At 38.9% G+C, this 27,535-nt stretch overlaps 2 protein-coding genes across 2 annotated transcripts in view; one reads left to right on the top strand and one right to left on the bottom strand.

Moving 5' to 3' along the window:
- Window positions 1–429: 429 nt before the first annotated feature.
- LOC146763885 (uncharacterized) lies at window positions 430–15,214 on the bottom strand. Its single transcript, XM_085565985.1, has 3 exons — window positions 10,404–15,214; window positions 8,025–8,119; window positions 430–6,145 (listed from the first exon to the last, which is right to left on the bottom strand). Exon 1 carries the CDS (start codon window positions 14,809–14,811, stop codon window positions 14,026–14,028), a length of 786 nt encoding a protein of 261 aa, XP_085422111.1. The 5' UTR covers window positions 14,812–15,214; the 3' UTR covers window positions 430–6,145; window positions 8,025–8,119; window positions 10,404–14,025.
- The window catches only part of POC5 (POC5 centriolar protein), a 27,788-nt gene continuing 14,691 nt past the window's right edge, over window positions 14,439–27,535 (top strand). The window contains 3 exon segments of the mRNA XM_085565984.1: window positions 14,439–14,568; window positions 19,946–20,045; window positions 24,315–24,462. Of these exon segments, the coding sequence (XP_085422110.1) occupies window positions 19,962–20,045; window positions 24,315–24,462 (232 nt within the window). The 5' untranslated portion in view covers window positions 14,439–14,568; window positions 19,946–19,961.

Below are 27,535 nucleotides of genomic sequence, written 5' to 3'. Positions count from 1 at the left end.
ATAAGAAAACTGCATTTCTTTGGAAGCCCAAATACCTGAAATAATTTTATCATTTACTTTTATAAGAAAACTATAAAATTTTCTTTTGACTAAAAATATTCTATTAAAAAAAAAAAAAAGAAAGAAAAAGAAAGTTAAGACCAGAGCATCTTTTTGCATCATCCTTTTGTTCAAGTGTTAGACTGAAACAATTAAAAAGTAACCAGCATTATATCAATTCAGAAGAAAAGAATAATACCAAGTCTTGCCATGTCCTCACCCCAAATCCTTGGCCCAAATACCTCAGCCCTGGCTAGCACTCCAATGGGGCGAGTAGGGCAGCAAGAAGCACCCTCCGCTGGACCCAGATGGGCTTTGGAGAGTGCTTTGTGGGTTCTGAGGGTGCTGCAGATCCTGACAGCATTAATGAAGGAGAGACTCTTGCTGGGGGCTAAGCTCCGAAGTTTATTATGACCCAGAAGGGTCCAACAGCATACGAACACAGCCAGCCAACAAGAGCCCCCAGGAGTTTCCTGCAACAAGTTATATACAGGGATGGAGGGGAACCAACTAGCCAATGAGGAGACATTAGGGAGTTGGTCTTGTGGGGATTGACATACAAGGGAACCAGTGAGGGATGGACAGGGGATGGGCCCCAGGCCCTCATTCAATCACTCGGCACCCTGGATGGAAGTTTCCAGAGGTAGGGGAATGGACACCGAGTGACGGACAAGGCACCTGGGACGAGACAGGGGGATGACACAGCAGTTTTTAGGTGACTAAGCAGTTTTTAGGTGACTGACACATAAGGTAGGGTGGGAAAATCCAGGGAGAAAACACATAGGATGAGGGGGTACGTAAGAACAAACCATTACAGAAGAAGAATATAATAAAATCTAAAAACGCAACTCCACAAAGTCTGAGTCTTGGCATAGTCAGTTGCTATATATTGTCAAGCCAGATGCCTCACTGCAGGTATTTGAACCAGCAGAGCTCTGTCTCACTGTCAGAGAATCAAACAGGGACCAAGGAAATGACCTGGCTGACCTTGGGCTAGCTAACCTTACTTCTGAAGAAAAGCATTGGGATCCTTAAGAATCTTACTGGACAAGCTCTGAAAGTTACGATCTTTGTGCAAGTTGTCTTTAAGACTATCTAGAATGTCTGTATTATGTGAGTGAAAGAAAAGGATGGGTTGTGGCTAGTGAACATTTCCAGATATTCAATGATACTAGCTGACAGGCAAGTTCACATGTTCTGTTCAGCTCTACATACAGTGAGTACTTGCAGCTCCTACTGCTTTTGAAAGAACCTGAGTACTCAGCAGGAAAACTAACATGAAGTAAGTGTACACTCAGTGAAGAAGAACCTTTCTATCAAACTCTTTCTTGGTATCTTATAGTCAGCACATACAAAAGGAAAAATGCAAAATTAGCACCTGATTTGAAAACAGTGAGATTGCAACTCTCTGCATTTCAATTTCTTATACTCATAAAGCCCAGGAACAGTACAGATGAATGATATATAGTCACTTCATTATTTAATAATATTTGAATATCAAACAATGATTAAGACCCATCAGTTGAAGGAATACAAAGCCTACTCAGAACTTCCTCTTGAGCAGGCCTGTACTTTTCCACTGAATTTTTCCTTGTGGACACTATAATTTCTTTTTTTCTTTTTTACAATCACTTCTCTCCTTTTTCAAAATGTGGTACAAGTTTGCTTGAAAAATTTGTTTTGAAATTTTACAGACCTTCCCAAGAAAAGCCACTTTTCTCTAAATATATCCCAAAAGTAGAGAAATGCTATATCACAAATCTTCACAAAATCTTACTTACATTGGTATGCAAGATTATGTGAAATGAAGTGGTATACAAGTAAATAATTACACAGGCTATCAAAGAAAATAAAAGCTAAAACATCCAAACGTTATTCAGTACCACACTTTCAGGAGCTTACTCATAAGCTATTTTGGGAAGGGAGACAACACAAAGCAAACTACACAAACACTCAGAAGATGTATTTTTGCGTGTGCATTCTGAAATCCAAAGGAGACCTTACAGTCCTATTAAGTTATGCAGACAGGGGAGGAGCATGACATGCTGTAAAAGGACTAAGTCTGCAGCACAACACAACTGAAATACCAATGACGAAATTTGAAGAGCTCCTGATGATAAACATAGTATTATGGAAACACAAGCAAGATCAGATAAAAGGATAAACACAGTTGTCACCCCATATGAATATTAAAATTCACGTAACTTCTAGAAAAAAAAAATATAGTTAGCCTAACAAGTATAACTCTCATATCAGTATTGTCTGCTGGGAGAAACTGTATCAGAATATTCTGGACATGGTCTGGCACTGCAGAAGGCTTTCATAAATACAAAGTTAGCTTCATAAGCACTGCTCTGTTAAGGTAAGATACCACAAGATATTAGTAAAACCAGAAAAATGTAGCTTTTGGAAGATGTGTTATAGCAATAAATCAACAAATCAATTAAAGAAAATATAGCCCTGGATCTGTAATAAGACTTTAGAAATATAGAATAGGTTATAAAAGAATAGAAGAGTTAATGCCTCTCAAAGACACTAATTAAGAATCCATACACCTTCTAGGTTTCCCAGCCATGAGCAGTGTCAGTCATTTGCTTGGTTTTCCTAAGCTGTCCTTTCAAATTTACCATTTCTCATTCTGTTTAGCTGCTGGTCTCATTGAATGTGTTCATGATCTGAATGTAGGAGTAAATAAAAAGACAACAGATGAAAAAGTATGTTGGATCTGATTACTTATTAGGAATAGAGATTCTTTAACAAATAGGGACACTTGGCTGCACATATTAGTATGTTCTCTAGCAACATTTCAAAGCATTTTGCAAACATATTACAAGGTCAAGGAGCAACCAGAGCTCCTTAATCATTTGCTCAGTGAGGAACATTAGATCCTTCCTTTTATCAGTTATTAGCAAGGATAGGCAGGAGTATCTCTGGAAATCATTATTTTCTGTACATAAAAGAAGAAAATTATGCCTGTCTAAACAGACACAGTTATGATGTAAACTGTAGAGTCTGTGTCACTGAGGGGCTGACCTAAACCTCCATCTCTGATTAAATATAAAATAATATACAAGCACTTTAATATTTAAAATTGTCCCTTCAGAACTAGGAATAAAATGATCTATAGAGCTGACATGTGATTCATTCATTATACAGAAATTCTTAAAGGACTCTAACAGTATCTTTGATGTCATATATTCTTGCTATATAATGTAAGTGATGATAACACTTAACTGTTCTGCACTGATGCAATGCTACATCTGAGAAATAAGGAAAAAAAAAAAAAAAGAAGGAAAAACTACTGAGTTTCCTTAAGGGTTGCCAAGGCCACCAGCTAGTTGGAGTCTTTATGCAATTTACTTCATATTGTATTTCAATTGCTCCTTTTAAAAGTAAAAAAAAAAAATAATATAGTTCTTTCCAAGACATATCAGTATTCTTGAAGATGTAAAAATGTAAATGTAAATGTAAAACTGTAGCATCAGGCACCATGAAGAAGAAAAAGAAGATGCAGTCTTGCAAGTAATGTCTTAACAACTCAAAATTAACGTACAGATTGCACAAGCATGCTTCAAAATTATAACTAAGACAATGTCTTATTTCCTTAAACTATGTTAAAAGTCAGCACAGATCACAGTCTCTGCTTACTGTGCTTACTGTGCTTACTTACTCTACTTACTCTGCTTAACAAAGGTCTTCAGGAACAAAATCTACTTGCACATAGTGTCCTATTCAATAATGTCCCACAGGAAATGTTCTTGGTGCATTAATAATTTCCATCAGCAATGTTAATTCTACTTTCCTCTTCCTGAATTATGTTTCTTAATCCAGCTCCCAGTTTTAGAATGATTCCCCCTCTAGGGTCCCTCAAGAATTACTGTTACCTGGTACAAAACTGACTCTTACTTGTCTTTTCATTGTATCTACACACAAAATTTTCGAAGTTTCATTGGTAGGCATTTCAGAGACCAGAAAGATCTCTCCATATACCAAACTTCCTTATTACTCAGCTAATAATTTTGCTGTTTCTCAACAGCTAAACAAAACCCTTGTCCTTTCCTTTCTGTGATCCTGTATTTCACAGCTGTGTTTATTACATTAACAGTATACCCAGCTCAGAGATATTTTGCTAAATGTGATACATTATCAGAGGGAAAATCAGAATTAAAGCAACTTATTAACATCATGTAATTAACCAGCAATCAGTGTTGTCTAACATTCAGCAATACAAATAAACCACAATATTAGATGCAAGTAAAATGCTAATAAACACAATATTAGATGCATGTGAAATGCTTATAATATACACAAACAAAAACTGCCTCCTGCAACAACCCACCCAAAATGCTGTAATGACACACACAGAAACACAGTTACATGTGCACATCTTTCTCACAGGACCTCTGAGTAGTTACAATTGCACACACCTAATCTGGGTGTGCTTTTGTCCTCCTTACAAATCTCATGCTAGAGGTGTGAGTGGCCTAGCTTTCTGTGGATCTGTTCAGCTCATTGCAACCTGCTGAATCACACACTAGTGGGAAAGAGCCCCATGACTTCACATATGCACATCACAAATGTAGGTATGTGTTGTTGCAGCCTTAAGTGGCAGTTCACTGCCTGGATGCAGACACCTCACGGCATCCAACAGGGAGGATGCTTCTCCCTTAGATGGAAGTTTTAATTCCAGTAGAGCAGTTTCTCACCATGTCAAATATTATTCTGAGTACTGCTCTTTCCAGTCCAATACCTCTTCTCCTCACAAATTCCTATGTTCCTTTTGTATTTAATTTCAGGCTGTCATTTTCTTAGAAGAGTCAATACACATAACTACCTTTCTGTTAAGCTAAAGAAACAATAGTGATCTCTCTCCCGATGTAACACTCCTTGAAAACATGAATGTTGTGTCTTTGAACTTGAATCTGAAAAAGAAACTTCTTTTCTCCACACTCATTCTTCCTGTACTACAGCACAGTAAGGGCATCTTTACCTCAAAAAATCGTGGAATACTTCTCATTTAGCTTTAGATGTCACTTGCATTCTCTAACAGGTTTGAGATTTCTGATTTAGGACAAAATAAATCACATATTTTGGCTTCTAGCTGAGATAGAAGTCTGAGCTTTAGAATTGAATTTATGCAAGAAAAATCTTTTCCCAGATGTCTTCTAAATTAATGTCTTCTAAATTAGCATGAAGAACATACTTTTTTTTTTTGTTGTTGAGTGAGAGCTTGTTTAGTTGCATTTGCATTTGCTTCTGCCTTTGTCCAGAGTGAGGGAGTTACCATTTCTAAGGTTTTCTTGTCCTTTGCTGCATCTTCTTCTCCATTTTTTATTCCTGCGCCTAACTACAATCCATCAAAGTCAATTTGTAATCCAAAAGGAGACCAGCACTAACACACACCAGTACTCTATGAGTCAGATACATTATTGGAATTATTCAGGTTTCCCAGTTTCTGTATTTCAACACAGTAGCTCATCTATTTGAGGCATTCTTAAAGGTCTGCTTCTTACTACAATCTTTCAGTCACTAAAGACTATGAACACTTTTTTAAAATTCTCACAGTATTTTATTTTTGCAGGTTGTCTACTGAAAAGTCTTTTTCAGCTGAATTTTGAGTACTGTATTATTATGTAATGGAAAGAAAAGCTGGGAGAGCTGCAATACCTGCCTACAGATGGGTGGTATGTTTCCAAGTACTGCAAAAAGAAAATCTCACATAGACTTTAGTGAGTATGAGCTTGATGGTGCAGAAATTTAATACCTTTAAAGCTCTTCTAAATTATTGTCTTCATATTAAAAGATATACATAATTGAATATAAGCACTTTGTCTTTATGTTAATACCAGTTTCATTAATTTAGTTCTGACTTTTTGCATCCAAACAGATACAAAACTGTTGGACAGATAATGCTAACTATTTTTATGCTCCCACATCCAATAATTCTGTTAAAATGAAAACTACATTGAAAAGATACCTTTTCCCCTCACATCTCACATACACAGCCACAACATCAGCAAACAGTTGTGTTCCTTTGTTTTCTTCCTCCAGGTACAAAGATCCATCTGCATTTCACATGATGTGCTGGAAAGTATAACATGCAGTCCTGAAGGATAGAAGTAGGAAAATGTGAATTACTGCAGCACTTACCACAGATTTGGCACAGATTTGGCTCTCCTATAAAAGAAACACAATGATAAGAGTCTAAAATAGGAAGTCAGTGTTCTTGGTTTTGGCACAAATTCTCAAATACAAATATTTCAACCTTTTAAAGCACATTCCTGAAATTGCAATACAGAAAATTGTACTTCAGACAGAGAATAAGAAGGAATCACTCTACCTTAAATGCAGTCTGCTAGATTTCATATATTTACCTGAAAAATATCTCAATATAAATTACACACTTTTGTTGTAATTCTGTTTTAAGACTACTGGATAAATTGATTATTATTTAAAATCAGCTTTATTTCTAACATAAGGGTGATTCTAGGTCAGGACAAAGGCTACTGATTCATCAAGCTTAGTAACGATTTTCCAAAAGATCACCCAAAGTAAAAAGAGAACAATACAGTACATAATGAGACTTCATCAAATACTCTAACCGCAAAAAATTTGCAACATTTGGAATTCCTTAGCTAGAGATAATGTCTTTTCTTATTCTATAGGTATTGGTATTCCTTCTCTAAATTGTCCACTACTCTGAAGGCACATAACATGTGTAGAGTGAATTTGTGAAGTTTCTTGAAAAAGATACTATAGATGTTAAAACAACATGAAGAAAGCCTTCTTACCTGCTTAGAAAAAGATATTACAGATAAAAAAGACATTGTAGATGCTAAAACAAGATGAAGAACCAAGCTTTCTTGCTTGCTTTGAATGAAGTTCCTGTTAGCTTCAATTGATGCTCAACATTTTTTTATTGGAAATGAGACTAAACAAGAAATCCTTAATGTACAACCTTCATACTGTTTGGGGTTCTTTAGAACTCTGGTTTGCCTAATTAATATTCCTATTTTAACATCACGATTTAGATCATCATTTTCACCTTTCTTTGCATTTTTTTCCAGTTTAATTATAGCATTTTTAAGAGGAAGGGTTAACAATCATTAAGAACAAAATTCATGTTCCTATTTGAATAAAAGACCTTGTTCTCAGGTAAAGATGGGCAGGTCAAAATCCAACATGGTGTGGGCAGAGTTAGGCATGTTTTTATGTCCATAACAATACATTTTAGATAATTCTGTATCCAGTTACATTTGCCACCTCAACCTTCAAACACTGTCTCAAGGTCTTCTTGTAAAGATAATCAAAGACGGTCTGTGAGTGCTAGCATTGCTAGTCACCTTGAAATAAGAAAACTTTTTTGTGTGATAACTAATGAATTTCAAAAATTAGTAAGTAAAACACAGTGTTTCTTGTGGGATTTCCAGAACAGTAGCCTCTGACTTTGCTGAATAATCAACTCATTCTAAAGTAATCCCATACTCACTCACATTTCACCATGTCACTAGTTCTGTTGGGCTTCACTCCAGTGTCAAAGCTTTTGACATTCTGCCCAAAACATTGTCACTTATCTACACACACACACACCTTCATATCCCTTCCTCTCTTTCTTCTTTCTTTCTTATTTAAGGCTGCAAAAATTTCCATAAGCACTTTTATTGCCTTAATTTTAGTTCACACTCAAGGATTTGGTTTTGTTTGTGTCATTCCTTTCATATACACTCCATCTTCCTGTTCTCTTTCATAATACAACCTTACATAAAAGTTTCATTTGTCAGTTTATTTATCTGCATGTTAAATACTTCACAAACTTTTATTTAAAGACACCTATGTTTTGCTATTTATACTTGTTTTACAAATCTTAAAGAATGAGACATTTAAGCCTTTAAAAAATCTCTTCCTTTATATTGTTTTTACTATGTTTTTGTAATGTTAATACAGTGAATTGAAATGGAACAGGTACCACCAGACTTATCTCTCACCTGATGTAGTGGGAGCTGTGTCTCTTTACTGCAAAAAATAGATAGAATGACTCAGATCAATGTCCAAGCCAGGCTTGTAGAGTCTGGATGCCTAACTGAAAAAAAAAAAATTGTGGCTTAATAATCAAATCCTTTGAGAACCTGTAGTTCCATCTGAAGTACAATTACATTCAAAAGACTGGAATCATGTGAGCAAATGCAAATGTCTAAAATGTAGATGTCTGATCTACTTTTCTAGACTATAGTCACAACAGAGTAATAAGCACTTTTGTGGTATGATTCATCTGACCTTTTAGAAATGTATGAGATCAACTGAACCCTGCAGGCACTTATTTCTCTGTGAGGAGCACAAAAGACTAGAAGACTTTCCAGATGAGGCTACCTCTGGTGTCCCTTAAGGATCTTTATAGTTAAGCAACTATAAGGGGAATCCACAATGAATAGCCCAGAAGATGTCTGCAAAAAAAAAGGCCTTAAGTTGGTAGTATGAATACCACACAAAACATTTCAGCCTGAATGTCACAGACATTGGAACATCAGTTTGAAAGTTCTTTTAATAGTAACCTAAGCTTTTATTACAGTCGAAATTGAAGGTGCTAGTCCTTCAAGTACTATGAATCTTTCTTTATTAATGGAGAGAATTTTTTAGTAATTAGGTTCCAGAAAATTTGAAAGAAAAAGCTATTGTAACACAGAGTATTTTGCATCTTAAAATGAATGCAAAGAGCCCTCTCTAAAACTTAAAAGGTACCTTTAATGCATACTCTTACACAATTTAGACTATCTCATTGAATTTTTCCTTATAGTTAATGGCATTTAACCAGTCTTTGTCAACATTAATATAATAAGACATGTAATAACAACACTTAATTTAATTAAAAAAAAATAAAAAGGAAGGAGTAGCAGATCTGATCTGTAATGACAGAATTCTGCAGAATGCTGCATATTATGAGCGTTTTTGTCTTTAAAACCAGATCACGAGCAGAGCAGCATGATATGTTGCCACCTGGTGTAGAGGTGATGTAAAAATCCTTGGTGACTCCTGCGTGAGCAAAAGCTGCGTCACTGCAGAGGCACATCTCTGCGTGGCCCATGCCGGCAATGCCGTCAGTGCCTTGCCTGCTGACTCACATCTCAGGGAGAAATCTGCTCCGAGGAGTGTCCTTCAGCCCGCGGTGAAGCGGAGCTTGCAAGCACAGGGACTGCAGACCTTGCCGGAGAATGGGGAGAGAGGAAGTGATCGCTGCAGGCAAAGGAGCTGAAAGCATTCAAGCCAGAAGGCAAATATACATGTTTACACCTGTCAACAGCCAACGTGTTGATCCTGCCATAAGAAGCTGAAGAGATGCTAAAACATTTTGACTGCTATACAATCTTTCAAGTAAATGGCAGCTCTTGGAGGAAGGCTGTCTGTCTGCTGCACATTAACCATTTCAAACTTTTCCTGCACTTCATTTGCCAAAAGTGTCTGTGTTTTATCCAAAAAAATCTGCCTAGTATTCCTTTGAACCTCTTAAAAGTGGTAAAAGCAGGAACAGTGTGCAGATTCTTAAAGATAGCAATAAACATCACAATTGTTATATATATAAAGATTGCATTTCCTTCAGGAACGGATCATGAATACAATCAAGCTTGGAAAAACCTATTACTTATTTTCAACAAGAACATTTTAATTGCTGCCAACTCCTACAAGAAATACATTTCTACCTTTCTGTAAAGTCCTGAATGCTGCTGCAAGGAACAATTACAAGTCCAGCATTCATTCTTCATATATGATTTTCAACAGCATATTTCAGTGGGAAGTTCTAATGCTAGTCTTGGAAGAAAGCTGATGCTTTTGCCTTTTACAGTTACTCAATACTCTAGAGCACTGTGGTGTTCTATTGCCCCTGCAGCTGAATATGTCATCACTAATATGTTGTACATGTGCACCCTATCACTGAAATATCTCTAGGGATGTTAATCTTGTAATATCTTATGAGAAGACATTTCACCTGTTTTCTACAGTTTAAAAGAAAAAGAAAAACACAAAAATATTCCCAGTACTTTTTGGCAAAACTATTGACAGATCTGTTTTGATATCACACTGGAAAAAAGAGAGAAGCTTGAAAAGCAGGTGAATGGATAGTTACCTAAGATACTGTACGAGAAGGATTTTTTTCAGTTTTTAACTGAAAATCTTTATCTAACATAAGTCAATAAGTAATTATAGCATAAAACCCATCTTTGCTATTCATAAAAAAATCTCTTCATAAATTCTGTCATGATAGGTTGTCACTGATGGGGAAAAGACTGATGACTGACTGATGTCAAAACACTTATTTGAGTAAAAAACACTCAAATTCCCTGAGAGAAATTTTTAAATATGAACATGCTTACTGAGCCTTTCATATTTATAGGTTCTTCAACACTGTCTTGTGTCTGTCAAGACATAAGCTGATACACCTGTAAAAAAATAAAAAGAAGAATATATTTTTATATAACAGCAAATACTAGACTCAAGAATATTTTCAATCTCTAAATACTGATGACAATTCCCTTGGATATTTTTCTGAAAAACAATATATATTTGATAAATGCACTAACCATTATATAAGAGACAACATATTCAGAAGACTATTTTTACAAGGGAAGAGGGGGATAATAGATAGAAGATAAAGCCCTTTAACACTGAGGTGTTCAATATTCACAAGGTAAGTTTCTTTCTACTATCAGCATTATCACAAGAAAAGAATGTCAGTAATTTCTAAAATATCTGGAACAGCACTGCTGCATTGCCCATATTCGCTATGATTACACATTATTTTTTGCATAAAATAAGGATTTCAATTGTGTTTGAAATAGCAGTATTTTGAAAATGTTTCTTAATGTAGTCAAAACAAAAAATGCATTGTGAGGCTTGAAATGAGTGATCTGTCAACCATATATTTACTATTTCAGTTCATGTGGTGGGAAAGGAATGGTCCTGCGTCACCCAAGTGCAACGGTCCCACTGCACAAGGCAGTAGCCATGATCTCCTTTGAAAGTAAAGCCCCAAAACTTAGTGCCTTCTGCCTGGCTCTCTGCCTCCAGACACTCAAGAGCTCTCTGTGAGACACCTGGAGCCATGGAGCACAAGAGAGATGGTGAGACCACACTGTACAAGGCACAAACGTACCTAGAAGCCAGGGCTGCATCTAGCACTCCAAATGAGAGGAGACAGATCTTATGTTCACACAGCAAACACTCAGATAATCTGGTAGAGTTAAACAATAACCACTCCAGTATACCCTGTTAAGTTACAACAAAATATCTGGCCTTTAATCCCATAATTGTGATAGATACAGGGGGGAAATAGAAAACACTGGAAATGTGTTTCAGCAACATATAAAACTACAGAAAAAATGAAAAATTCATTATTGTTTCATATAAACTGGACAATTTTATTTTTAACTTTGAATTCCTCAAAAACTGGAAAGGAAAGGAAAGAAAAGGTGACTCTTTGACATTAGATGTGTTAATGCCATTAAGTCATTTCAACATCCTGCCTCCCTTCTACCTGTTTCCTTCTAAAGCTCAGGACAGCACCTGTCTCAAAAGTAATTCTTAGTCTGCACAGACAACCAGACTTCAATCACTGCTGCAGCATTTGCTTGGGTAGACCAGCAGATAAACATATGTGGTCATACAACCTTAGAAAAATCTCCTTCCTCCTGTGAAAATAATTGTACATTCTACTGTACAATAGAATCCAGCATGAAAGATGGAAGGTATTTTTTAAATAGAAATCAAAGTCAGAAAGTTTCAACAGAAGGTTTCATCAGATACACTATAAAATCCCCAGTGTGAGAATAGGTTAATTATTGTAATTTCATTGGTCTCTAACTACCTACAATTATCCCTTTATACTAGTAACCAGCTTAGACCATTTGATATCCGTTTCTTTCTATCCATCTAATTACAAAGTAGCAGTAGATGTTTGCATCACAAAGACTGGTTTGAGTACCCATTGCAAACTCCTTCAATATTCAAATGTCTGCCTTTTTCTGAAGATGTAAGACTGAAAGCTAAACACATATTTAAAGGCTATCTTTCATGTGCCAATGGTAGTCATGTATTTAAAAGCTATTTTATGAAGAAAGATTCATCATATAAAAACAAATTAGCATGAAAAAACATGATAGAAACATATGTCATCGCTCCCTTTTTATAAACTTAAATTATTTGGTCTGAGACAGGTAACATGCTCTTTTTCACTAGCATGCACCAGTTCTACTTTCTTATGACCTTACATGAAACCCACCCCAAAAAATAAAAGGTCGATTTGAAGGCTGCTTTAGTAGCTAGAAGGCTCAGAAGGCCTTGTCTGGATTCTGTGATTTAAGTTAGTCTTTGGAATATATTCTCTCTCACTCTTAGCGAGTGCCACCTCTTAAAACACCAGATATGCATAGAGGAGATTCTGTGACCAAACATCTTGCCATAGTTCATGGCTACAAATGCCACTGTGCCTCCTGCACTCTGCTATGAAGGCAAATACAGTCCAGTCACAAACAGTATTTTGTCTCATGAGACTTATTTTAGAGTTGAGGGATGATCCAATCCTACAAATTCATTGCTTTTAGGGTACAGTAACAACTCTTCTCCAGGAATACTTTGGTTTTCTGGTTTATTGCAATATCCTCCCTCAGCTTTTCGGAAAGCCAGTTGTGGCAAGGGAGAATAAGGTATGCTTTGCTTTAGTGTGGACATTGGTCACAAATTTGTGATTACAACTGAATGACAGGCTCAGTTCAGCACTCAAAAAGGGAATGAGTCAAGGTCTGAAGCTAGTGCTCCTGCAGTCCTTACAAAATGCAGTTCCTTTATACCCCAAATTCAACCTTAACTGCAACTGAAAATCCTATCATAGATATTGGCAACCAAATTGATTTTAAAGATCTGTACTTCTGAAAGAACACACTCCTTCATGCTTACTAAAATCCATCTACAAATGCAGCCCTTCCATTGTGCTTTTCTGGAAACTCACATGAACCAATGTCATTGTAGGCCTTAATGAAACACAATGACTGCACAGTCAGTGGCTCCTCAGGCTGGAATTTTTGCTCATCAAATCATGCTGATCTTATCAGATACTGCAGTTAAAAACAACCCTCCATTGCCACTTTGTCTAAATGAGAACTTCAGCAAATGTTGAAGTAGGCTTCTACTGTGTGAAAAGGCTCACTGTAGGAGACCTTAAATGCCCCTAAGAAAGGTGAAATTTTTTGGTGTTCCTTACTTGCTCAACTGTTTCACAAGGGCAAGAGATTCTGGAATGAGGTCAATGTACTGCTCTGAACATTTATAAAGGGCAAATAATGAGTTATAGTTTTGTGCCTATCTGCGTATTTTATGTCCAACCTATCTTTCTCATGTAATCAGACAAAATGTTGGTGCTATATATGGTAAGATCTCATATTACAGAGCTTGACCAGAAGGCTTGTGGCACTAGCATGCCCAGTGCCATGCTGTAGCCAGAGTTCAGTGCTGTAAATAAATTTTTAAATACTATTGCATCATTTTCAGTGTCACAGCTTGCATTACAGAAAGATCAGTTAGGCCATTATCAAGTTAAAAGAAGGCTGGAAAATGGAAGAACTCTCTACTCCTTGATGCCTAAGTTAAAATCTTAAAAACCCAGTGTTGTATTTCTTTCTATCATAGCCCTGGGACGGCAGCAAGGAGCTGTTTGCCTCAGGTGAGGTATGTGACACACAGCCCGGCCGCGGGGCTGGCCGGATTTAGCGCCAGAATCCGTCCCGGCTGTCTGCCTACGCAGTTTTAGGGAAAGCGGCCCTGGAGAGAAATGCTGTAACTACAAGCTAAGACCTCCTTCTGCAGCATTACTATACAATTTATTTAAAACCCCTGCTTGGCGACGGTTTATGGAATAAATGGAAGCGTAGATGGAAGCGCTTTAGAATGAAGGAGTTCCATCAAGGAATTCGCTCTCTTCGTTTCCTTTTTTTTTTTTTTTTTTTAAATCTTCGTTCTCCACAGGAATGCCCGTGGGCAACCGCTCGCCGACACGGAGACACCCAGGCCCCCCAACAAAGCTTTTAATCTGGCACGGTCCCTCCCCGGCACCGCCAGAACCACCGCGCACGGCTCTGGCGGCCAGCGCGGACTGGGAATGCGGGAAAACTGCGAGACCCGAGCCCGGCACGTCACGGTGCGGGACCGGGACGGGGGCGGAGCAGGACGGGACGTGAAGGGGACGGGGACGGGGACGGGGACGGGACAAGGAAAGGAACAGGAACGGGGCGGCCCCTCACGCCCCTTCCCGCCCCTCACGCCCCTGCCGGCCCCGCCCCAGCCCCACCAATCAGCGGCAGGAGCCGCCCGCCGGCGGGGCGGGGCTAGCGGCATGCGCGCCCCGGTCTGGCGACTCGATTGGCTCTTTCGCCGCCAAGCTGCCCAATCGGAGGGTGCCTTGCAAAGGAGCCCTGAGCCAATCGCGGAGGCGGTTCCTCTTCCGTGACGGCCGTTTGAAACGGCCGGGCCGGCGGGGCTGCGCCGCAGGTGAGCGGGGGGGGCCGGGGCCGCGTCCGCGTCCTCCCGCAGCATCCCTGCCCCGGGGCCGCGTCCTCCCGCAGCATCCCTGCCCCGGGGCCGCCTCCTCCCGCAGCATCCCTGCCCCGGGGCCGCGTCCTCCCGCAGCATCCCTGCCCCGGGGCCGCCTCCTCCCGCAGCATCCCTGCCCCGGGGCCGCCTCCTCCCGCAGCATCCCTGCCCCGGGGCCGCGGCCGCCTCCTCCCGCAGCATCCCTGCCCCGGGGCCGCGTCCTCCCGCAGCATCCCTGCCCCGGGGCCGCCTCCTCCCGCAGCGCTCCTGCCCCGGGGCCGCACTGCCGCCCGCAACCCCACCCCGAGTTTCCTGAGGTGAGTTTCCTGAGGTGGGCACTCCCTGCCCTCTGGTTGGGCTGGTTGCCTTAAAAGCCCTGTATAAGAAAAGCAAAGGAGACTCTCCTGTTCGTAATCCGGCGTATTTCCCGCTTCCTGATAGCCCGGTGCCTCCTCGGTTTCTGTGGGACACTGGGCGGACTGCCGGTGTTTGTCCCGGCTGCCATGGCAGCCGCGGTCCCAGCGGTGCGGGCGCTGCGGAGCTGCTGTGGCGAGAGGTTAAAAACGAGGAGGTGCAACTAAAGAGAATGAATATCTTCTGCCTCTGCTGACAGGAGATGCACTTATATCACTGGCAGTGTCCCCCAAGGTTCAATAGTGGGCCCAGAACTTTTTAACTTGTTCGTCCATTACATGGATAAAGGGGCAGATGCCTGCTTAGAAAATTCACTGAGAACACAAAGTTGGGAGGAATGGCCAACACTCTGGAGTGCTGTGCAGCCCTTCAGAAGGACCTCGCCAGGTTGGAGAGATGGGCAGAGAAAACCATCTGAAAGTCAACAAAGGCAAATGAACTTCCTGCACCTGGGGAGGAACAGCCCCAGGCACCTGCTGGGGAGCAGCTCTGCAGAGAAGGACATGGGGGTCCTGGTGGCCAACAAGCTGTCCATGAGCCAGCAGCGTGTCCTGGTGGCCAAGAAGGACAGTGCTATCCTGGGGGACATTAGGAAGAGCATTGCCAGCTGGTCATGGAAGGTGATCCTGCCATTGTACTCAGCCCTGCTTAGGCCATACCTGGAGTGCTGTGTCCAGTTCTGGGCTCCTCAGTACAAGAGAGACATAGAGCTCCTGGAACAAGCGAGCAGAGGCTGCAAAGATAATGATGGAACTGGAACATCTTAGAAGGAAAGGCAGAGGGAGCTGGGCTTGTTCAGTCTTAAGAGACAACCTCATCAAAGTCTATGATTATCTGAAGGGAGGGTGCCAAGACAATGGAGCCAGGCTCTTCCTAGTGGTGCCAAAGAGTAGGATGAGAGGTAGTGGGCAGAAACTGATGCACAGGAAGTTAGGAAGTTCCACCAAACATGATGGAGAACTTTTTTCTATATTGTGCAGGTGACCGTGCACCAGAACAGATTGCTTAGAGAGATTGTGGAATATCCCTCATTGGATATATTCAGTAACCACCTGGATACAATCCTGTACTATGTGCTCTAGGATGACCTTGCTCAAGCAGGAGGGTTGGACAAGATGGCCCAGTGTGGTCTGTCTCGACCTTACCCACTACATGATTCTCTTTCCTAGGTGTTGTGTTCTCTGATCCGAATTATGTTATTATTTGGAAAGCATCACCTTTAGTTAAAAACAAAGCCAAACCCACAAAAACCTAAGCACAGCTTAATTAATTCAAAATTGAGGAGAACAATGATGCCGAGTCAGACTGAGGTCTTTATAGCTGCATCCTGTTTTTTAAAAGTAGCAGTGTTACTACTGCAGTTGTATGCTTATAGTTGAGAAGAAACTGCTGCTGTTAGCAGGAATCTTTAATGAAGTCAGAAACATATTTTGGCAGATACTCGGGTGAGTTTAGAAGAACCTGTTAGGCTTGAGGATGTTCTTCTCACTTGTCTTTCACTATATAATGATTTGCAGCTTAGAAAATTAGCTTGTTGACCCGGTGGTGGATTCTTAATATCCCTTGATTTCTCTTTTAGGAACTTATCCGGTATTTTGTGGTACTTAGTGCTTATTCACTGAGATCAAAGCTGACAAGTTATTCTTAGGCTGGCTTGGCTGAGCAGGGATCTTCTGAAGGTAAGGCAAAAAAAGAAAGCATATGCCCAGTGGAAGGAAAGTCAGATTACATGGGTGAAATACAGAGATTCAGCTCTTCATAATAGACAAGAAATTATGTGGACAGAGCTCAGTTAGACTTGAAGCTGGCCAGTACTGTGGGGACAGTAAAAGTGTTTTTAAAGATATGTCGATAATAAAAGGCAGTCCAGAAATAACATGAGCCTGTTACATGATGAGGATGATCACCTCACAAATGGGGACATAGACAAGGCAGAGATGAGTTCTCTGCTTCTGTCTGCAACATTGATGCAGTTATCGATCACAGGCAGCATGGGTTCATGAGGAGAAGATCCTGCCTGAGAAACTTCATTCCGTGTTATAAGAAGGTGATGCACCTAATTGATCAAGAGAAACCAGCTGATGTGATCTTTTTAGATTTCAGTAAAGCTTTTGGTACTTTCTCTCCTAGTATCCTTCTAGAGAAAATGTCCAGCACACAGCTGGATAAGCACATTATGTAATGGGTGAGTAAGTGGCTCATGGTGTGGGCACAGAGGGTTACAGTGAATAGGGTGACATCAAACTGGGGACCTGTCCCTAGGAGGGTCCACAGGGCTCCATCTTAGGCCTGGTGCTTTTCAGTATCTTCTTAAATGTCTTGGATGCAGGCACTAAAGTAAGTTTGTTGACAATAATAAATTAAGTAGGGCTGTTGATTTCCCGCAAGGGCAGAAAAACCACCTGGGACAGGGCAACCCTGCATGTAACAAAAAACTGGAAAATGAGAAGCTGGAAAACAGCCCCACTGAAGTGGTCTAGTGAATCCTTGTCAATTGCAAGTTGAACATGGGTCAGCAGTGCCCTGGCAGCTAGGAGGGCCACCTGTGTCCTGGGGGCATCAGGGACAGCATGGCCAGCTGGGCAAGGGAGGGGATTGTCCTGCTCTGTTCTGGGGCAGCCTCACCTCTAGTGCTGGGGGCAGTGCTGGGTGCCAGTAAAAGAGAGCCATTCTTCTATTTAAGAGCATCCAAAGGAGGGCAATTAAGATGGTGAAGGGCCTTTAGGGGAAGCTGTATGTGATGGGTCGCTTTGCTTTGTCACTTGTGAGTTTTGGAAGACCAGAGAGTAGTTTCGGTGACAAGTAGAGATCTAGATCCACTTGATTGTGTGTAAGGGGCATGATCTTAGAGAGCTGAAAACAGAATTCTGAGCAGTGGTCTTAAGTTATTAAACAAACTTCAGTAAAAACCTTTCTTTTAAACTTCCTTGGACTTACCTGTGTTCACATTGAATTCCATTTGCCATCCTGTTTCTCAGAAAAACCAATCGTTTAGTTCTTTTGAAGTGTACTGAGAAGGGAAGGTCTGGCAATATTTCAAACTTATGGCTGCAAGTACACATGTAATTCCTAAAAGTGCTAGATAGTTAGTTCTTTGTGATCTTCACTAATGCATACACACATCTTTGAATAGATCCAGGGTTTTTAGAGTAGTCAGGATCCACAATTTGAAAAGCTATGTAGGAAAGCATATGAAGTTGACTTTTTAAGATTGCTGAAGTATTTTTTGGTATTGAAAGACTTTATCAGCTAAAAGAAGGTAGAGTGTTAGTACAAACCTGCTTTGTTATGTAGAGAGGCTAAAACCAAGCATATATATATCAGGAATAATTCATGTGAGAGAGGAAAGAAGAAAATTATCAGACCAGGAGGCAATGAAAAAGGCTGAGCTGGTTAAGGTAGTATTTCTTCTGTCATCTACACATAGTTATACAGGAATAAAAAGTACTAAGTAAACCGTCATTAGACTCCATTTTTTGTACTTAAAAATGTGGTTGGTATATGAGGTCTCAGCAGGATGGTAATCATGTCTTTTGAACCTTGAGCTACAGAAAAACTCAGCATTTGAAATTGTCTTTATACCATTTTTTTAAACATCCATCATCAGCACAGAAATGAGTTTGCTGTTCTGAAAGGTGTATAAATATCCATGGCAGAGAGACCTTTTATGCTGCCAGAAGAATCAGTGTATAGAACAGCTCAAAGAACAAAAGGTTAGTTAATTTCTATCTGTATTCCTATATAGAGAACTATGTGGGGGTTCTGATACTTTGAGAAACATTGATGGTGTTTAAGTAGGATATTCCTGCCAGTTTTATGACAGTACAACTAGCGACTTAAAATTTACATTTCTGTCAGAAAATGCATCTGTTTAAAAAACAAGAATATTATAATTGACAGTTGTAAAGATCTCTCTAAAAATAAATTTTCCTTGCAAGTTGTTTGCTACATTGTACAGTCAGTCAGTTCCTCTGGTTATTTATGGTGGCATGCCTTCTTTCCTGACAGCTCCTTAGTCAATGTGTCTAATTGTCTTTCATGTGCATCAGGTACCTATATTGCACTGCCATTCATTCATTAACAAACTCACCTTGCTTTATACTGTTTCCCCTCATTTTTTAATTCCTTTCATCTTTCCCTCCCCTGCCATATCCTTTAGAGTACTTTTCCCTTTATGCTGTCAAATCTTATCACAAGAGCTTCAGTTTTTCACTGAAGGACCCATACAAGGCTGTAGTTGATTAAGAAATACATATATCTTACACAAGGTCTTCAAGCTTCTTTTCAGTTCTTCAACACTGCCTACTTCCCAAATATTCAAAGAATGCCTCAGTGTATTGCTAAGATATTGCTGGAATTACTGACATTTATTGAACATTAGATATTACTTGTCCTTCCATATCTGTTCATCTTCCTGGGCCTGAAACTCAAAAAAAGTGATGGGACACTGATATTGACCAGTAAGATTCAGGGTATTGAACAGGAGTGTTCAGGGTACTATCTTACCTTGGGCTATGGTTGAGGTCATGTAGTGGGTGGGCACAGTGTAGCTTTATGCATTCTTATGTTGCTCTGTAGGAATTTTGTACTGAAACAGCCTGATAAACTAAAAGGCAATACGGTGTGAATAAAAAATGAGAGATTGACACAGGAGGTATATCTGTATCTGTAACTGCAACAACTGATATTGTTGCTTTGGAGTCTTTCCTTTTTGTCTTATAAGTTAGTGAAAATATTTCCATTGTTTTGAGTATGGTTTGAGTATGGTTTCCAGGATTATTGGACTATTCAATCAGTTAAGTGCACAGAATGGGCATTGATCCAGTTGTTACAGCAGAATCTATTTCTGGGGAAAATGTTGATGAATATATGCTTACGTACTAAAACTGAAAAATTAAGTTCTGCTTCTACTGTTTTATAGAAATACTTTGTGCAGAATGTCATCTGATGAGAAGAAAAGCACAACTCCAGTTTTCCCAGATGACTGTGTTCAGGACAGTTCTGTTTCTTCAGATTCTCAGGTGCGACAGAGGCAATATAATTTGATTTACTGTCATGACATTTTATTTGCAGAAATCTAACTAAATGTGCATCTTTTTTATATTTTAAATATACAGGAAAATAATAAAAATATTAGTGAAATGAAGCAAAGTAGACTGCAAAAATACTGATACTAAAATATGTACACTTTTTTGTATTTCACAAGAAATTTATGTAAAAAATTTTACCTAATCTTTAGAGTTTGATCAGCTGCAAGTAAAATAGGTAGTTTTGTTACCTTTTTTTTTCCCTAGTGTTATTTTTTTATTTGTGTTAAGTCCTATCAAGAAGCCAGAATTTGTCACAGTAGGATAGAAACCCATGACTTTTGAGAGATGAAGAGTAACTATATTTTAGGCTTTCCCCATGATTCAGTTTTGTAAAAACTGAATTTCTTAAATGGATTTATTTCCATTGGAGTAGTATTATGGCCAAGTTAATTACAGAAAGGAAATTATTGCTTTTTGTTTTGTTTTTTTTAACTATTTGCATCAAATACATTAGGACATTCTGCAACTGTAATACTGAGGATTGCCTTTTCTGTGTCCATCATGCTTTCAAGAGGATGCAATGATACTGGATAAAGTATCATTTGTACCATTCTTTTGAAAGCAAGAGGTTTCCATAGTTTAATAACTGGTTATTCCTATTTGCATAGTAGATTGTGTGTTATTTCCTTTGGTAGGGTACAGTCCAAACCAGGACAGTTTTGGCAAAAATACGTTTTGTTATTTACCTTGCCCTGTGGCAGTGCATTTCCACATTTGTCACATGGTGAAATAGGCATGTACAGCAGCAGCGCTGTTTAATTAAGGGGTTTTCTTCTTCCTTTTTTTACCGTTTGGATTGACTTGTACCTTTTAAACAAGATTTTTAGGGGCAATTCATTTCTGCAGTTCATATATTTCTCTATTTGTGCTTTTATCTCATGGATAAGTTTTAATAATCTTTGTTTAGGAATAGTAATGGATCTGTGTTTCCAATGCTTTTTGTAGTCAGAGAACAAGATAGAAGCATCATGCTACAAATTTTGAAGGACCAGAATTTTCTGTTATGACCTGGTGGATTGACAGAGGCTCTAAGGCCACCTTGTAGAGAATGATAAACTTATATTAATGAGTGACTGTTTTGTGAATGAGAATGTGTCTGGTGAAGAATAGTTCCAGTTGGAAGTGATCTATATCAATCGTTGGCCAAACTGCCTGACCATTTTGTGACTGAGCAAAAGTTAAACCTTGTTATTAGAGGGCATTGCTCAAATGCCTCTTAAACAGTGACAGGCTTGTGGCATCAAACAGTCTCCCCAGGGAGGGAAGCCCATTCAAGTGTTTGATTGCCCTCTCAGTGAAGAAATGCTTCCTAATGTGAAATCTAGCCTCCCCAACACAATTTTGAACCATTCCCACTCATTCTATCACTGGGTCCCAGGGAGATGATATGGACATCTCACTTCGTCTGCCCAGGAACCTGTGCAGAGCAATGAGGCCCCTCAGTCTCCTTTTCTCCAAACTAGACAAGCCCAAAGCTACCCCTGGTAGGAGTTTGTTACTGTTGAAAAAGAACAGCACTGAAGTCACAGCTGATCAATATGAATGTTGACAGGTAAATACTCCATTTAGATAATTTTGGAAGGTCTGTTCTCTTTTGTTTGTTTGGGCCTTTTTGATGTGTTGCTTTTAGATAGAGACCAGGTTATTACTTTTTCCTTACAGAGAAATCCACTGGCTTTTAGAGAATTTCCATTACTTATAATTGTTATGCAAGACTTTATCGATTCAATCTGTTCTTGTCATATTGTCTTGTAACCTTGACTACAATCCTTTGCAGTATCTGTAGATTTTAATTTTAAAAAATAGAAAATAATTATCAAAAATATCTGATTTTTTGTGCCTTTTGTCCATTGCATCACTATGTTTTCTTCTACAAAACCAAGGCATTAAATAGTCAAAATTCCACAGACCTTCAGGTCATAGAATTATATTCCTCTAGTTTTTACATGAACAGAATTGTTTGCAGTTGACAGAGCAGCTTGAAAGTTCTGTTTAAAGCACAACTACAATAATAAACCAAAGATATATTGTTAATTATATTATGGTTTTATTTTAAATATACTGGTCAATATTGCATTCCAGTTGCAGCATACTTGTTATGGAGTATTTAAGATTGAGGTAATACACTTAATGACTCAGTGTTTCCATACATATTCCCACTGCTGTCTCCAGGATTTTTTTTTCTGTCTAAGTTTCTGATTACAACAGGGATACTGTGCTTTCTTTAATATTTGCCTTTAAACTTCATTTCAACAGTGTTATAATATTGTAATTTATAATAATTTATTTACAGATTTGTCACTGGATGCTGTCTATTGACACTTTGTTGGCACGTAAACATTCATATTCCTGTACAGATTGGATTATTGTCTGAGCTTTAATAAAAGAGTTAGAACTTGAAAGAAATTTCCTGACATAGCTTGATATGTGCTGATATGTGAATTTTGAATGTTAGGCATTTCTATAGTAGGACAGATTGTGTGATAATGAATAAATTGGGTGACTCAACATGAGACACCCACTTGCATCTGACATTTAACCTGCTAGGTCCTTTGAATTGACTAAAATTATCATGGAGGCAGCTAACTTTTTTGTTGGGAAGAATTTAAGTTGCTATTTGGTTACATGATCTCTTAGAAGAAGACAGAGATGTAATCTAACATCTTCTGCAGAATCATTTAATTTTTATTAGTTAAAGCTAATATTTGCTTTTTTACCAAGCTGAGATTTTGCTGCAGGGAGTTTTGTGTGGTTCCATGTAGTTCCTGATTGAGTAACAGATCTAAAGAGATCTGTTTTCTTCCTTTGATATCTTATAAAATTTAAACTGTATACATTTAGAAAGATATGGCTGTGGAAAAAAAAGATAACTTGTTGATTTGCAGCTAACTATACCTTTTTCAAGGAATATGACACACTTGCATGTCCAAAAGATAGATCACGTATTTCTAATTCTATAGATTCATAAACATTTATTTAGGCTTTTACTTTGAACATGATAGATTAGAAGATGGGAGATGGGCATTTAAATGGAAACTAGAATTCAGATTAAATGATCCAAATTTAGCTTCTTAAATTGTCTAATTAGTTGAAGCACACAAAAATATCCTAGTTACACTGAGAGTTTTCAGTTGTTAGATACAAAAACATATTGCATGTAATTGGTACCTTTCATTGATTGTTTTCACTCTAACTGCCCCCAGGTTTAAGAGGAAATTAATTTTTGAATTCACACTTGGTTTCTGAGGTTTGACCTCATTAGGATACTGAACAGAACTAATATGACAATACTAAGTGAAGAAAAAATAACTGCTAGTGACCTGGTTTAGTATTTTCCAATGGGCTTTGTTTTCCCAATCTTTAATTAGTAGATTTTACTTGTTTTAGTAAGTAACTGGTATTTGTTTAATTACTAGATTGTATGTTTAAGCTATAATACAGATTGTTTACGGTTTCACAATGAACACAATGAACTCATGCTGAAAATCTGTTTCATTAGGAGGTTTCAAAAGATATTAATTGGCTTACTTTGGTATGTAGTGTGATGCCACATACCAGTTAGATAGGTTTATAGCTTCTTAATAGGAAAGCTTCTTTCTAAGTTATATATACACATTCTGTATACTTGTAGAATTTTAAAAATAAATAATATAAGGTGAGGATAATTATATCCACTCTAAACAAAATTGTGTATAATCAAATCTCTTTTGATGATTGGCTTTACAACTTCCACCAAAGAAATTGTAATGTTACAGTGTGAAGTGTGACTGTGTTCAGTAGTATCTTTGTCATGGCTATAAAAATACATGTTTTTCTTTGAAGCACTACTAGTAGTGATTAAAAAGAATAAGGGCTGATTAATAACTTACATGATCTGGGACAGCAGATTTTTTCCAGTTCTTGTTTTAGATGCCTATTATAGTATCCAATGCTGAATCTCGCAGAGTCTTTCTGTGTGACTATTACAGTGCATACATATAGTTGTAACCAGAAGGAATATGGACATTAAATAAGAGAAAGTTAAATTATTATAGTCATTGTAGGAAAACAACTCTCTTTTGCAACTTTAGGGGAAATACTCTAATAACAAAAATAAACCTCTCAAAATTATAGAAAATAATTTGCACTTCTTTTTACATATGCCTAATTTTTATACATGTAATTGTAGTTTTATAATTCTTTGTCACCACTTTGCAACAGGATGAATATAAAGAGCTGTTTCATTTTACTGTAATGGCTTCGAAGTTTGAACAGTGTGTCTCAAAGTTGCCAGACCCTGCCTCAGAACAGAGACCACCTGACAGAGTTTCCAGGTTAACAGATGAATCCAGTCATCGTAGTAATCCAGGTAGTATGCCCAAGGCTATGTGTTGAGCTTACAAGAACCATGATACAACTTTAATAGCTTTAGTTTGAAAAATACATGCACCTCATTTGTAGTAAATTTTCATTTTGCACAAGAGGTGTAGAAAGATACCCTGAAGGGTTCTCTTTCAGTCATCACTTTCAGATGACAGTGTTGATGTGCTGACAGTTCATTGTGTTTTGTGATGCAGATGTTTCAAGATGGTTGATGTAATAACAGAAAAAGGGGTACCCTTACTTACAGTATGCTTCATTGAATTTAAAGGGTCACAGCTGATTTTGCTCCAGCTGGTACGGCTGTGATAGAGAAATGCATATAGAAACAATGATTCAATGGAAGGGAGAATTACCTTAAAAGGGCTTTGTGTAGTGACTAATCATGTCACTGCATGAATGTCATTCTTACTTTTTAAGTTCGATCCTGTTATTCTGATTTTATTTTTTTGCTTGGTATTTTATTTATCCGTGTTACTAATGCATCACAAGACACTAAACTTAGCGTCTTGTGATGCATTAGTAACATGGATATTTTTGATTGTTTTGTTTGCTTCTGTCACTAGTGTCTAGATTGAGAATTTTGCTTTGCTGTTAATTTTGGTTCAGAAGAAATAGAAAACACATACACCTGCATTATTTATTTTCTAGGAAGTTAAGCATAATCAGGAAAAACTGACTTTAAAAACTATCTTTCTGTGTTTGCTTTTATAACCTTTGTGGATGGCTTTATGTCTACTGTTTAGAAGAACAAGTGACATATTTATACCCTCCAACTTGAAAGTTTGGTCGATACTATTTAAGTTTTTAAATTCTAAAGCGACTGCTAGACAATCTGTGTGGAAGGATTAAGACTGCAGAAGATAGCAAGTGGTAGGTGAGACAGCTGCGTAATAACCTTTAGCACTTCTGTCAATCATATTTTGCCTACCTGCTGCCCTTGCCTTGACCTCATGGCACCACTCCTAGGATACACCAGGCCTTAGCAAGAGCCGTGTGTGAGCCAAAATCTGAGTGGGACTTAGGGAAACAGTTACAGCACAAGCAGAATGAGTGCAGTGCAGCTGGGACTCCTGCTGCCAGTCTCTGTATATATCAACTATCATGACACAAGCTCTCCCCAGTTGCTGTGACAGTTCGTGTAGGTTAAAGCCAGCTCAAGTCCATAGCTATGTTGAAAGGTCATTTTGCTGGTTGCTTCATTTTGGTACTGTTTTCACTGGCTTGAGCCATGCTTGTCTGAGTGGCCCAGAAATGCATTCAGAGTTCTCAGTTAAGGAAGGCCACTTACACAACCAGTTGATCCACTCAACTGGTGCAGTCTTTTATGGAAAACAAAGGCCACCCAGAGCCCCTTCCTGTGTTGAGATAACTTCAGCTTTCTTTAAAACAGCTGTGGCCACTCCCTGTATTCTTCCCAGAGCTCCATGAGCAGTGTTTATCTCTTCTTCAATGTTACCTCCTCTTCTTCAATATTCTTCCATTGCTGATCAGTCATAAGTTACAGATTGTCAGGATTCAAGTACACTTGCAAAGCTCTTGATTTGTGGAGCAGTTAATGTCAGCTGCTGGAGCTGTGAGAGGAACACTCTATACATACGAAGGTCACTGGAGAAGCAGGGACAGGGGTTGCTCCAGGCACTGGAGCTCAGATGCCCCTGCAGCCCATGGAGGAGACAGACCCATGCTGGAGCATGTGGATGTCTGAGAGGAGCCTGTGACCTCATGGGAAGCTCACACTGGAGCAGGGACCTGCAGACCTGTGGAGAGAGGAGCCCATGCTGCAGCAGCTTTCCTGGTAGGACTTGTGACACCGTGGGAGACCCACACTGGAGCAGCCTGTCTTTGGAGGACTGCACCCCATGGAAGAGTCACCCACACTGCAGCAGTTCACAGAGAGCGCTGCCCATGGCATGGACTCATGTTGGAGAAGTTCATGGAGAACTGTCTCCCATGTTGGAGCAGGGGAAAGATTCCTCTCCATGAGCAGGAACAAGGTGTGAGGAGCTGAGCATAACCTCCATTCCCTGTCTCTGTGTGCCACTGGGGGAGGAGGCAGAGCTGAGGAGAGACAGATGTGGGAAAGGTGTTTTAAGATCTTATTTTACTTCTCATCCTGCTCTCATTTTTTTAGTGATAAATTCAATTCATATCTCTAATTAGAGCCTGCTTAGCCCATGATGGTATTTAATGAGTGATCTCAGTGGTCCTTATCTCAACCCATGAACCCTTCATTATATTTTCTCTTCCCTGTCCAGCTGCAGAGTGAGTGAAAGAGCAGCTTTGGTGTCTGCAGTTTGGCATCCAGCCAATGTCAAACCACTTCATGGGGCTAAACATGTAGCCTGTCAGATCTTTGATGCTTTTTATGGCCATAGAAGTGAGAGGACAAAATTCCATTCCCTTGGTTGCTTCTTTTGAAGTATTTGAACAGTGTTACCTTTTTAATTTGCCTGGTGTTATCAAATTAGAATAGTCATTTGCGAGCTCTTGTTAATTGTCATGAAACAGGGGAAAGAAATAGTCTTATACTTAATGGTGATCAAAATTTTGCATTGTAGTTCTCATTAAAAGAGTTGTATTGCTCATTACAAGGAACCTCTCAGATATTTATTGTCTTTGCAAAAGGCAGCACCCTGCAAAATACAATTCATCTGTTCTTTTCAAAATGGAAAAAACATTGATTAAAGATAATAAAGAAGGTGCTTCTGAACTTCCCAGAGAACACAAGAGACAAGAAGAATATTTACACACTCATCCTGCTTCTCTCAATTACATGCTATAAATAAGTTTCCTTTGCTTTGCTACTTTATCAAAATATCTGTTTGCTGTTGAAAATATCACTATGTCTTCTCAGTCTGGGAGAGACATGGGTCATACCTCCTAGAGATACAGCTGGAAACAATCTAGCTGTACTAAAGGTTTTTTCAACTTTTAGTAAAAGATCTGATCAAAATCTGGAACCCTGCTATATAATCACTGATACTGATTGGTGGTGATTATGTATTGAAGTAGGGTTGGCCACAATGTTAATGCCCTCAGAATTCCTTCTTTTTTTATTA

Source organism: Lonchura striata, chromosome Z (assembly GCF_050655825.1).
Source record: "Lonchura striata isolate lonStrDom1 chromosome Z, ASM5065582v1, whole genome shotgun sequence".
NCBI lineage: Eukaryota > Metazoa > Chordata > Aves > Passeriformes > Estrildidae > Lonchura > Lonchura striata.
The sequence above is the reverse complement of the archived record's forward strand: the minus strand, read 5'-3'. Positions and strand labels throughout refer to the sequence as shown.